The 13,663-nt window shown below is 45.3% G+C and overlaps 1 protein-coding gene across 4 annotated transcripts in view; it reads left to right on the top strand.

The window, feature by feature from the left end:
- FSIP1 (fibrous sheath interacting protein 1) overlaps positions 1–13,663 on the top strand; it is a 305,263-nt gene that overhangs the window by 192,197 nt on the left and 99,403 nt on the right. For all 4 annotated transcript variants that reach the window (XM_073609241.1, XM_073609242.1, XM_073609240.1 and 1 more), the window contains exon 7: positions 5,862–5,980. In XM_073609241.1, the coding sequence (XP_073465342.1) occupies positions 5,862–5,980 (119 nt within the window). The remainder of the gene's footprint in view (positions 1–5,861; positions 5,981–13,663) is intronic.

Raw genomic sequence — 13,663 nt, 5'->3', positions numbered from 1 at the left:
CCAATGAATTTAAGTAATAATTAAACAGGGACAATGAATGAAAGTCCCCAGTCCATATGGCAAAGGCGTCATCAATTAACCTGTACCAAGCTGTACAGTGATCATTGAATAATGTACAATGGAATATGAAAGCTTGTTGTATCATATCCATGAATGCGTTCGCATAAGGAGGTGCTACATTACTACCCATTGCTAATACACATTAATAATGACACTGTATCCATCGATGATTTATCTTGATATGTTAGTGCTAGATGGGTTTCAGCTAAAATTCATCATCTATTCTAATTGATTATTTAATTGATAATGAACTTTATATTGTTGTATGTATGTTCATTTGGTAGGCATGACTTTCTGAAGAAGGGCGCGATCCAGAACAGCCCGAAAACGTTTATATCATGTATGCCTGTTTATTGGATGTCATGTTGATGTCCTTTTGATGAATATTTTCTAAATAAATCGTTTGTGCAGCAATACCATTTGAATTTCTTCTATATCGGAGCCTGTGGGAAGGCTTGATTGCTAAGCACAATCAACTGAGACCGACGTGCACCTCACCTTCCGGACTACTTTTTATAGATAGATAGATAGATAGATAGATAGATAGATAGATACATATATATATATATATATACACATATACAGTGCCTTGCAAAAGTATTCACCCCCTTTTTACCTATTTTGTTACATTACAGCCTTTAGTTCAATGTCTTTTTAATCTGAATTATATGTGATGGATCAGAACACAATAGTCTAAGTTGGTGAAGTAAAATTAGAAAAATATATACATAAAACAATTTTTCAGAAATAAAAAAATTATAATTGGCATGTGCGTATGTATTCACCCCCTTTTTTATGAAGCCCACAAAAGGCTCTGGTGCAACCAATTACCTTCAGAAGTCACATAATTAGTGAAATGATATCCACCTGTGTGCAATCTAAGTATCGAATGATCTGTCATTACATATACACACCTTTTTGAAAGGCCCCAGAGGCTGCAACACCTAAGCCAGAGGCTTCACTAACCAAGCGCTGCCATGAAGACCAAGGAACTCTCCAAACAAGTAAGGGACAATGTTGTTGAGAAGTACAAGTCAGGGTTAGGTTATAAAAAAAAATATCCAAATCTTTGATGATCCCTAGGAGCACCATCAAATCTATCATAACCAAATGGAAAGAACATGGCACAACAGCAAACCTGCCAAGAGACGGCCGCACACCAAAACTCACGGACCGGGCAAGGAGGGCATTAATCAGAGAGGCAGCACATAGACCTAAGGTAACCCTGGAGGAACTGCAGAGTTCCACAGCAGGGACTGGAGTACAGATGTACATAGGACGACAATAAGCCGTACCCTCCATAGAGTTGGGCTTTATGGCAGAGTGGCCAGAAGAAAGCCAGTACTTTCAACAAAAAACAAAATGGCACGTTTTGAGTTTGTGAAAAGGCACGTAGGAGACTCCCAAAAAGGAAGGTGCTCTGGTCTGATGAGACTAAAATTTAACTTTTTGGCAATCAAAGAAAACGCTATGTCTGTCGTAAACCCAACACATCACATCACCCAGGGATATTCTTGAGCAAAACCTGTACCACTCTGTGATTTGAGGCTAGGATGGAGGTTGACCTTAACAATCCATGTTAATTCCAGGTTGTGAGGCAACAAAACATGAAAAATGCCAAGGGGGGGGGGGGGGTGAATACTTTTGCAAGGTACTGTGTGTGTGTGTGTGTGTATATGTATATATATATATATATATATATATATGTGTGTGAGAAGGCTGTCCAGAAGCCAGCCTGTATTTGTGGGAGGAGTCTGAGGGGTTCATATCCCTCCTCCTCTGCCTGATTCTACGTCGGCTCGAATTCAGGGCGACGCACGTCACTTCCGGCTTCCCTGCTGAGCGGCGGTCAGCAGCAGTTGTGGCGGTTCCTTTCCCGGTGCTCACGCCGGGCACTATCGGGGGGACCGCACCGCCCGTCCACCCATTCATCCCAGGTTACAATCCAGCATCGAGGGGGGGACCGTTCGCCCAGTCACCCACCCATTCACCTACCCACTTCTCCCAGGGTTCATCCCGCATTGTTGAGAGGACCGCCGCCCATTTCTCACTGTGCTTCCAGAGCTCAGAGCAGCAGCACGGTCGACCAGGAGTCTGGTGGTGGTTCACCTCTCCGGTTTCCATGGTGCTGGCTTGGCGGACGGAGGGCATCAGGGGGGCCATGCAGGATGCCTCTCTATCATGCAGGGGGGTGACATCAGGGTCAGGATGGTCTGCCAGCTCACAGCAGTTCATCCTTTCCTGGGGCATCGGAATAAGGGGAGGAGAACACCATAATTCTTTCAGGTGTCAGAATTCCTTGTTGTTTCAGACTAAAATGGCAATAGCTTTAGGCACCAGGTGGAGAGTTCTAAGATCCCAGGTCCACACAACAGCACTTGCTTTTCTCTGCTCTGGTGGGGGGGGGGTTGCATGGCTGGAAGGGTACGGCAGTATGCGCATGCCATTTCCCAAATGTTTTTCAATGCCGGATGTAAGTGTGTGTGTGTGTGTGCGGGTGTGTGGGGGAAGGGGTGTCAGAGCTTTCAGAGGGGAGTCCACATGCATGAGGGTTCTGGCGCCCTGTTGTGGATATCCTTGCTTTCATCTTTGCAGTCCAGGTCGGAGCTTTCCTTAGGTCACGGGGGGACGGGGACGGGTGGATGTAGGCCGTAGGTTACTGTATGCACGTGTACAATCCGATATCCTTTTCTATACTGAGCTACACACCATATACTGCTTGGTATACTGTAGACGCATATATCTTTAATCTGTCTCTTGTCATCTCTGCAAGTCGTGAGGTCTGTTTGCCTGATGTTTCAGGCTTGGGGGGGCTGGTAGACAGCTTAGCTCCACTGTCGCAGTCATTTCTTGTGTAACATGCGATTTGTCGTAGCATCCTGTCTCAGCAGCGCTTTCAGTCTCAGCAGCGATTTCAGTCTCAGCGTTTCTGCCATAGCGTTTTTGTCATAGCGTTTCTGCCATAGCGCATTGGCCTTATTCGCCAACACTATCAAACAAATTCATCAGATATCCAGCACTTCAGACCCATGCAAATCTTGTCAGGTCGTCCATTTTTGTGGCTTACCCTCTCTAACTTCCCCATACCAAGTATGGAAAGGCTGGTGGTTCATGGGAATGTCACGGAGCTACTAAACTGGTGTCCATTTGAAGCGTTCGGTCTTCTCTGCATTATTTTGCAAGGGGTCCTCGGGTCAGCCCTTGCTCCCTTTCCCCCCACGTATCCTCACGCTACAAGCAGTTTGTTCCCATGTCTGGGTTTCTCTGGAATCGGGCCCAATCCGAATCACTTACAGGACATTTATTTGGGTTCTGGGCAATTGCAGGTTCCAACAGGGGGTCCCTTCTTATCATCAATTCATGGGACATTGGTGTTCATCCTGTTATAGCTGATACATACCAGATCCGTTTACTGTAGCCATCCGGATGTGCACTACCCTATTAGATGGTTTGTTACCTACCATCTAGCTTTCTTTCATAGCTACTTTCGTGCCTTTTTGCCCTCTTTTTCAGGCATACTGACCAGCTAGGCCAAGGCACACCTCAGACTTTGGTAGTTAGGGTATCGCATTTCCAGTGAAGACTCTGACTACAAGTGAGATGTATTTGTGGGAGGAGTCTGAGGGGGTTCATATCCCTCCTCCTCTGCCTGATCCTGCGTCGGCTCGCACTCAGGGTTCCCGCCCACCCGTTTTCCCCAAACTTTCATACATACTTACACATCATACATTTCATATTCATACATTCAGGGTATGCCCTCTTTTTTAGGCGTACTGACCAGCTAGGCCAAGGCACACCTCAGGCCTTGGTAGTTAGGGTATCACATTTCCAGTGAAGACTCTGACTACAAATATATATATATATATATATATATATATATATATATATATATATACACACTAAACTGCCTGCACGCCACTAACTAACCTGCATAATCTAGCTCTAATTCTCTCAATCTCCACGTCACACCACATACGGCCGTCGTGTAAGCAGCCATATATAGTGTGGGGCGTGGACCCTGTCTTTGGCCACTCATGGCTCTCACAGCAGATTGCGCTGTGATTGGCCAAAGCATGCAGGTCAGGTGCATGCTTTGGCCAATCAGCATCCGCCAATGCACTGGGGCGCTCCGTGGTGCTCGAAATTGTCAAAAAAAACCCCATATGTTCAGTTCATTTGCGAGCAAACGAACACCCAATGTTTGAGTCAAACTTACATTCGACTTGAACACCGGGACCATCCCTACCGCACACACACACACCACATCACACTGTTTAGCTGCTCTCAGCTGCCCAGGTGTAGCTCCACTTCATTCCAATAAAAGCTACACTTCATTCCAGTAAAAAAAAAACAGCTCAATCAGTTGAAGGCTTTATCCCACCCAAAGTTTTCTGGGCTCTAGGAGCAGTCCAGGACCTTCCATATTACATCACACTACAAGCCAAAGAGACTGTAGAGATCCTCTGTGGTGTAGAAGCCGCCTGTCCAGAAACCAGATCATTTACACCAATAGTTATACCTTAAGATAACAATACCAATAAAATAAGCCTATGGGTCAAGCGATATCGTTCCACTTTTCTCAACTTTTGCACAAGAAACTGGGCTTGAAGAAAGAGCCTCTCACCAGAAAGCATTATCTCCAACATAGGGCAAGCCACAACATAATGCCCCCATTGGTAACATGCGAAGAAAGGTCAACTTTCTTCATAGGAACGTCACATCTAAATTCCCAGCAGGCTGAAGCACTCTCACATCTTCCTGGTATTGCTGCGCTACACCTCCACTGGAGCTTTTGTCTTCTGGTAACAAGAGTCCCCCTGTTGCTATAGGAAATGGGAAACACAATCAGTTGGCACTAGTTTCCCTCAAAACATGAACCCTAGGGTTGGAGGCTTCATCCCACTTAAAACTCTACAAAGCCTCCAGGCTCCAGAACCAAAAAAAAGACTTGCCAAGCCCAGAGAAAATTGCCAAGCCAGTTTTCTCCCTACCTGACATACATCCTGGAGCCCTGCACCCTGTATGGGTGAGAACCCTAGGTGAAACCCATACATTTCCTGAGCTTATGGTTCCTCACCTGCAAAATTGTGCTCTAAATGCCTTTTCGTGCTGCAACATGACACTGGCATGTCAAAATAAATATGTGTGTGTACATGTCTGTGCTTAAATTATATACTGGTGCACACTGGGGCCAATCTCCCTAGTGGTAGCAGAGACTTTTTCATGTGTCTCTAAGCAAGTAAAATAATTGTAAGAGTAAAATCATTAGTCTAGTATAATTCTATTTCTCTGGCATGATAGAGTGTGCATTTGACACACCCATTGATAAGTGATTTCCAGCATGTGTGTCATGAAACACTTATTTATTGTTTGTATAGTGCCTGCATTATTTCAGTGAGAGTAAAGCAATGTGTGAGGACACTGTTTCCCGGATGGTAGTCAGAGTTTTTAGTTACATAGAATAGCAGTGCCAAGGGTTAAGTGGGTTAAAACCATGTATGTTTTGCATTAGAGCCAAAGGTTCTTGACAGTACATGATCTCACCAACAGAAGTCACCTGAAAACAAAGGACTATAGTGAAGTGCCTCCTTTTTTTTTTTTTTTTTAACACTGCTAAGAGACTACCACAGGCCATTGAAAAAAATCACATGTTCATACCCACATAGACTTCTAAATGAAATATGTACATGTTGGTAATACATTAAACACAGCTGTGAATTTCTTACATTCTGCTTGTGTTTGTAAAAAATGCAGTATAGTTTTTATTGCTCTTTTCATCAAAAAATTGTCTTTTAAAACAGGTTACGTTTCAGGTAAAGCTTCTGGAATGGAAACTAGTGAGAGATTGAATCAGAAAGCAAAGCAGAAGAAGCATAAAGACCAAAAAGGAAGAGTAGATTTTATTCAAATGAACATTGAGGTATGTTAGTATTTTTTTTAACACGAGTATAAATGGCAGAGGGTCTATATAAGTGATGGTGAACCTTTTTTGAGCCGAGTGCCCAAACTGCAACACTTTAAACCAAACCAACTCCTTTACTTCAAAGTGCCAACACTGCAATTGGCGAGAGAGGGGGGCTGAGAGTGAGAGGGGGTAAGCGACAAAGAGAGGGGTGTGAGAGAGAGGGGGGTGTGTGAGAGAGAGTTGAGTGTGTGTGTGTGTGTGAGAAAGAGGGGGTGGGGTGTGAGAGAAAGGGGGGTTGAAAGACAGAGGGGGTTGTGAGAGAGCGAGAGGGGGTGTGTGAGAGAGAGAAGGGTGTGTGTGAGAGGGTGGTTGAGGGAGAGGGGGTGTGAGAGAGAGAGTTGGTGAGAGAGGGGACAGAGAGAGAGGGGGTGTGGGGGGACAGAGAGAGAGGGGTGTGAGAGATGCAGAGAGAGAGGGGGGCAGAGAGAGAGGGGTGTGAGAGAGATGCTGAAAGAGGGGGAACAGAGAGAGGGGGCTGAGAGAGAGGGAGGGAGCTGTGAGAGAGAGAGGGGAGTGAGAGAGAGAGAAGGGGACAGAGAGAGGGGGCAGAGAGAGAGGGGTGTGTGAGAGAGAGAGAAGGGGCCTGAGAGAGAGGGGGCTGAGAGAGAGATGGGGGACATAAAGAGAGGTGTGAGTAAGATAGAGGGGGACACAGAGAGAGGGGGGACAAAGAGGAGGGGGCTGAGAGAGAGAGGGAGTGGGTCTGAGAGGAGAATGAATGGGGAGATGAGAGAGAGACTCTGTCCCCATCTGCAGTCCCTGCTTTGCCCCCCTGCCCCAGCTTTTGTCTGCAGGTAGTCTGTGTATGATTGTGCCCGGTACCTTCCATGCCAGTCTCCATTCCTTGATCCGCTGGAGCTCTCTACTCTGTTCAATCCAGCGACTCCCTCGCAGCCTGCGCCACCCACCTGTCCTCGTCTTCCGGGCCCCCATTCAGCCTGTTCTCTAGGTCTCACTGTTGAAGAGGAGGTTTGAGGAGTCCAGGCTCCGGAAGACGCCAGGGATGCTTCACCCGCTGCTCGCCTCTTCGGCCGTCAAGGAGGTGGTGAAGCTCTTCTCTCACTCCTGTGCTCTCAGGCCTGTAACGCAGGCCATCCACTCACTCGTGCAGATAGATTTCTGTACCTCACCGCTGCTTGCTGCTGCGCTCTCACAACCGCAAACCTGGACTCTCTCCCATACCCACAGAGATGGCTCTGCGTGCCGGCTGTGGCACGCGTGCCATAGGTTCGCCATCACGGCTGGCCTTTAAGTGGTCTTGTAGATAGGATGGGGGTCTGTGATGGCTGAAGGTTTCTATGGAAAGGCATTGTGGGGTATATGTTGATATATATGTTTTTTTTTTTTTTGGAGGGCGAGTTCTGGGGCTGTTTCAGTTTTGCTATAGGGCTGGTATATTTTTGTTACTTCTAACCCGTTAAATAATGTACATCAGTCGTGTCCAACTTGCGACTCAAGACCGCTATGAATGTGGCCCAACACAAAATCGTAAACTTTTTTTGTAAAAATGCGTTTACACTTAGCGAACACATGCGGCCAAAGAGAAATTTGACAGTCTCTCTTTACTGGACTTATATAAGATTTATCCTCCCAAAGAAAAATATCCCACCCTTCACAATCATGTCTTATTCATGTCATCAGTTTTCGGCAGCACTTCTCTTCTCCACACAGAATCTGCCGCTTCAGAATATAGTTACATATTCAGGTTGAAAAAAAAACACAAGTCCATCTAGTTCAACCAAAAAAAAAAAAAATAATACAATCCCATATACACAATCCTTCACCCACAGTTGATCCAGAGGAAGGCGAAAAACCTCAGCAAAGCATGTTCCAATTTGCTACAGCAGAGGAAAAAATTCCTTCCTGATCCCCCAAGAGGCAATCAGGTTTTTCCTGGATCAACTTTACCTATAAATGTCAGTACCCAGTTAAATTATGTACATTTAGGAAAGAATCCAGGCCATTTTTAAAGCAATCTACTGAGCTGGCCAGAACCACCTCTGGAGGGAATCTATTTCACATTTTCACAGCTCTTACTGTGAAGAAACCTTTCCGTATTTGGAGATTAATTTTTTTTTCCCTCTAGACGTAAAAAGTGCCCCCTTGTCCTCTGTGATGACCTTAACGTGAATAACTCAACATAGGGTTCACTATATGGACCACCTATGTACTTGTACATGTTGATCATATCCCCCTTAATCTCCTCAACTCAAGAGAGAATAAATTCAGTTCCTCTAATCTTTCCTCATAGCTGAGCTCCTCCATTCATCTTATCAGTTTGGTTATCCTTCTCTGCACTTTCTCAAGTTCCCCGATTTCCCTTTTGAGAACTGGTGCCCAAAGCTGAACTGCATATTCCAGATGAGGTCTTACTAATGATTTGAACAAGGACAAAATGATATCTCGCTCTCTGGAGTCCATAACCTTTCTTAACCACGTGCCAACCGCCTGCCATTGATCGGCGGCGGCAGAATGGCACTGCTGCGCGAATCGCCGTAGATGTACAGCGAGCGCTTTAAGGAGTGTAGGAGCGCCCGCGCACACCTGACGCGTCACTAAGGAGCCGATGCGTGTGCCAGGCGGGCGCGATGTCAGCCGGGCACCCGCGATCGCTCCTGACAGAGTGAGAACGTGGATTTGTGTGTGTAAACACACAAATCCATGTTCTGTCAAGGGTGAGGAGAGTGATCTGTTGTCCCTGCTTAGGAACAACAATTGTCCCATCCCCCCACAGTTAGAATCACTCCCTAGGAAGCACATTTAACCCCTTTGCTCACTTTGGAAACAGCAGCTTGGCATTCCATGGTATTGGTAAGCTTATGATCTACCAAAATCCCCAGACCCTCCACTATGGATTCCAACAGTTGTATTACCCTAGTATGTATGATGCATGCATATTGTTAGCCCCCAAGTGCATAACTTTACATTTATCAACATTAAACCTCATTTGCCACTTAGTTGCCCAATTACACATTAGTGCATTAGTGCATTGAGGTTAGCTTGTAAAGTGGAGATATCCTGTAAGGACGTTATTCTACTGCATAGCTTGGTGTCATCTGCAAAGACAGAAATGGTACTTTTAATCCCAGACCCTATATCATTTGTAAAGATATTAACCTTAGACACCCGGCCCGCCGCCGCTAAATCTCCGGCCCATCAATGCCTGTGATTAATTCACAGGCACCTGGCCCGTGGACAAGTGGTTGTCTGTTTAAAAATGTCATCTGCAAAAGTGTCTGTGTTCAATAATAAAAATGCAGCTATATACCTCATTAAGAGCGCTGCTCGGGGCTCAGGGGACTCTCCTCCCCTCCTGACTGATGTCAATCTCGGCCCTGCCCGCTGCAATTGTCAGATGAGGAAAAGAAAGATGCGGCGGGTCACGTGAGTGCCGAGAGGCATTTTTAAACAGAGTGACTAATATGAATACAGTCCACAGCCACCTCTGTATCCCCCCTGTCCACAGCCACCTCTGTGACCCCCGTACACATCTACCTCTGTACCCCCCCCATCCACAGCCACCTCTGTACCCCTCCATCCACAGCCACCTCTGTACCTCCCCCCCTGTCCACAGCCACCTTTGTACCCCCCCGTACACAGCCATCTCTGTACCCCACCGTACACAGCCACCTCTGCATCCCCCATGTCCACAGCCACCTCTGTACCCCTGTACACAGCCATCTCTGTACCCCCCTGTACACAGCCACCTCTGTTCCCCCCCCCCCGTATACAGCCACTTCTGTACCCCCCCTGTACACAGCCACCTCTGTACCCCCCCTGTACACAGCCACCTCTGTACCCCCCTGTACACAGCCACCTCTGTACCCCCCCGTACACAGCTACCTCTGTACCCCCCCATCAAGGGCCACCTCCTGTACACCCCCGTACACAGCCACCTCTGTATTCCCCCATCCACAGCCACCTCTGTACCCCCCCATCCACAGCCACCTCCTGTACCCCCCATACACAGCCACCCCTGTATCCCCCCATCCACATCCCCCTCTGTACCCTTCCCATACACAGCCACCTCTGTACCCCCCCTGTACACAGCCACCTCTGTACCCCCCCACCCACAGCCACCTCTGTATCCCTCCATCCACAGCCATCTCTGTATCCCCTCCCTGTCCACAGCTACCTCTGTATCCCCCCAGTCCACAGCCACTTGTGCACCCCCCCCATCGACAGCCACCTGTGTCCCCCCCTGTTCACAGCCACCACTGTACCCCCTCTCGTCCACAGCCACCTCTGTACCCCCCATCTTCATTTATTAGCAGGTGAATGCGGCCTTCCATGCATTCACATACATTGAATTCGGCCCTTAAATGGAAAAGGGTTGCTGACCCCTGCCTTAGACCATTCAGAGTAAGAATCATTAACCACTACTCTCTGAATACATTTTTTTTCTTTCAAACTGTTTATTGAAGATTAGAAAATTACATGAAACAATAACCTTATCACATAAGAAAAGAATGTTGGATCAGCAGTACATAATCATCAGAATTTAGGTAATATAGTGGAAAAACTTCCTGTGTTGTGGATACCTAGAAATTAATAGTTATAAGGCACCTAGTTCGTCTGTCGCTCCTGACACCCCAATGAGTATATAGAAGGAACCACCAAGAGAAATAATATTCTCAAAAAGGTATTGCTACCATCCCAATAGTCCTTGTGTAAAGACCCTGAAACAGGGACATGAGTACCCCCCGGTACAGCGCGACTTTAAGGGCGAACAAAATATATTGGTATATCATAAAATATAATTTATTAGAAGAAATTAAAAAAACATATATAAAAATATGACAACAAATCATACAGCATTTTAGGTGCATGATAAGAAATACATTTTCATCGGGTTTATATTGTTCACATATTTTGCAGTTAAACACAATTTTCCTCCAGTTAGCCCGATATGTTTCCCTTCTTCGGAGGCGTCAATAGGAGACAGTGTAGTGTATTCTGAAAAAGAGGATTGGTTTCAACATAGCATTTTTCAAGACAGAAGCGCATAACTAGCATACGTACCAGTTCTTAAAGTATAAAGAAATATATTTGGTTTTTATAAAAGAAAGTTTCAGAAACCCCTAATTTGTGTCATTAATGGTCCATCAAAGCTGATGAACCCCGTCTTTGATACAGCCCACACAAGGGTCCCCACCGAACGGCCACCACAACACAGCTACAAATGAGCCTTGCGGAGTAATAAAATATTTGAGTGAAAAATCTATATTTTTGTATAAAAAGGTTGAGATGTCAAAAGATATATCAAATGCTCATTTAGGAAGGTAAAGGTTTAAAAATGAATAGGTTGTATTCACTTTACATTCTAATTTCAAAGCTATTTATCATAATAGTTCAATTGAAAACTCAAATGAATAAGAAAAAAAGTTCTTTTTTGTAAATTAGCTAGATTGAGAATCCAATGAATGGTAACAAACCTTTTATCTGCTGATACTGAATGCGTGACCGATCGTGGCTAAATAGCTGCCTGGACTGAGGGTTTTAAGAGTACTGCGCCAGGTGTGGGCTTAAAAAGCCCCCGACGCATGCGCAGTGCTGAGCAACCATACGGTGTCAGCAAAGAATGTCAATGTGCGGCGTTGTCGCGTGTAATAATGCGGTGACGTCATCGCATAGCGATTAGGGGATAAAAAGAGCAAAACAGACGCTTACAAATAGGTCATTTGATGGGCGGGCCAGATTGCGAAAAAAGGGGAATTACTGTTAGCCGTCTCCATAACAACTTAAAAGAAACACAAATGGAACGCATAAAAAAGGGGGAAGGAGAAGAAAAACCAGGCACAGCAGGGGGCCATGAAATCCGAAGGGTGGGGCTATGGAGAGGCACATATGAGGGACCCCCAGGGCAGGAAATGCACGGCACTGCCTCACTGCGAAATGGCAGTGGGGAAGTGTCATGCAGATCAGGCCCTCTGGCGCACGATCGCCGCAAAACCCCAAACGACCGAAGTGGATGGGGGATGCAGCGTATAATGGCGGCCCACCAACCCATACCAATGGAGGGAAAGGAAAAGATGGGCCCCCGTGCACCGGGCGGAGATGAATCAAATCCCCTGTAAAAGGGGGAGCAGGACGGGAAATTGGATGGTGAAAGAATCATTGGAGACCAAAAAACTGGTATTGATTCATAAAGATCTTAAGGGGATAAAACAAATTAGAATATATAATAGCACATATGCAAGTATGATCAAATACATCATATGGGACTGAAATGGAAAACAGCATGGAAAACATACAGATATGGCTTGGCTTCTTACAGTGTACAGATGTATAATATGGTTCTATCATCCGACATGCATTGTTAACATCTACAGATTATTGATGATGCTAATTAAACAACCATAAAAGGAAAAAGTACAGAACAAAAGCAGATACAAGACATTTCTGATATTGGTTCAAAAAATACATTTACAACAGATGTTCAAGGAGTAATCGTCTTTTTTACAGATGACCCCAAAGATAAACTGTTTGGTGTGGTTTGAGATTAGTCTTTTTCACAACCTCCTGAGGCAAACCCGTCTAAAAAGGGATGGAAACTTAGTTGAGTATTAAGACCTGGGAAAAAGGTTGCGTTGAGATTAGCAATCCAACGGACCTCCCTCTGGAGAAAGATTTTGTTCCAATCACCACCCCTGTTGTCTGGGTGAACCTGGTCAAGGATGGTGAAGAGGAAGCGGGGAGTTTTGCCCGCATGATGGTCTCGTACATGTCGCCCCAGAGGGAGGTCCGGGTTCGCATATTTCATTCTGGTAATGTGTCAGGTTGCTGTTTTGTAAAATTCTAATTTAGTTTTACCAATGTAAAAACATTTACATTGGCAAGTTAATAGATAGACAACACCAGGTGTTTTGCAGTTGGCATAATGTTTGGGTCTATACATCTCACCGTTAGGTAGTACAAATTTGACTGTGTGTTCATGTATCGACAGCACATGCAGCCGCCACATGTGAAAGTCCCAGGCCTTTTACAGATATCAGATCGAAAGGAGCCTTTGTATTCACTTTTGACCAAATGATCTCTTAGAGAACGTGCTCGACTGAAAGTTATAGTAGGTGTCGCCGATATATGCGACTTTAGATTTGGATCGATTTGCAACAAGTGCCAGTGCTTTTGCAATACTTTCGGAATGGCTTTGTGTTGTTTATTGTATGTAGTTATTAACTTGGTAATTTGTTTGGAATTGTTTGGTATTTGTTTAGAGAAAAGGATGTTGTGTCTTAACTGTCCGCGTGCACATTTAAAAGCCTTTTTAAGGGACATAGGTGAATATCCTCGATCTAAAAGTCGATTTCTCAATAAGTTGGATTCATGAATGAATTCTGTATCTGTGGAGCAATTGCATCTGAGTCTCAGATACTGCCTATACGGGATGGACCAAACTAGGGACTCAGGGTGTGAGCTAGTCGCATGCAGAATGGTATTTCCAGAGGTCTCTTTGTGATAGAGACCGCTGGATATTGAACCATCTGCCAGTTTGGTGATGTGTAAATCAAGAAATGTAATAGAAGTATTGCTAAAGGACATGGTAAAATATAAATTGAGCGTAATTTTGTTCATGGCACACATAAAGCCTTCTAAATTCTCAGGTGTACTGTCCCATACCATGAGGACATCGTCTAT

The sequence above is a fragment of the Aquarana catesbeiana genome, linkage group LG13 (assembly GCF_042186555.1).
Source record: "Aquarana catesbeiana isolate 2022-GZ linkage group LG13, ASM4218655v1, whole genome shotgun sequence".
In the NCBI taxonomy this organism is placed as follows: domain Eukaryota; kingdom Metazoa; phylum Chordata; class Amphibia; order Anura; family Ranidae; genus Aquarana; species Aquarana catesbeiana.
The sequence above is the reverse complement of the archived record's forward strand: the minus strand, read 5'-3'. Positions and strand labels throughout refer to the sequence as shown.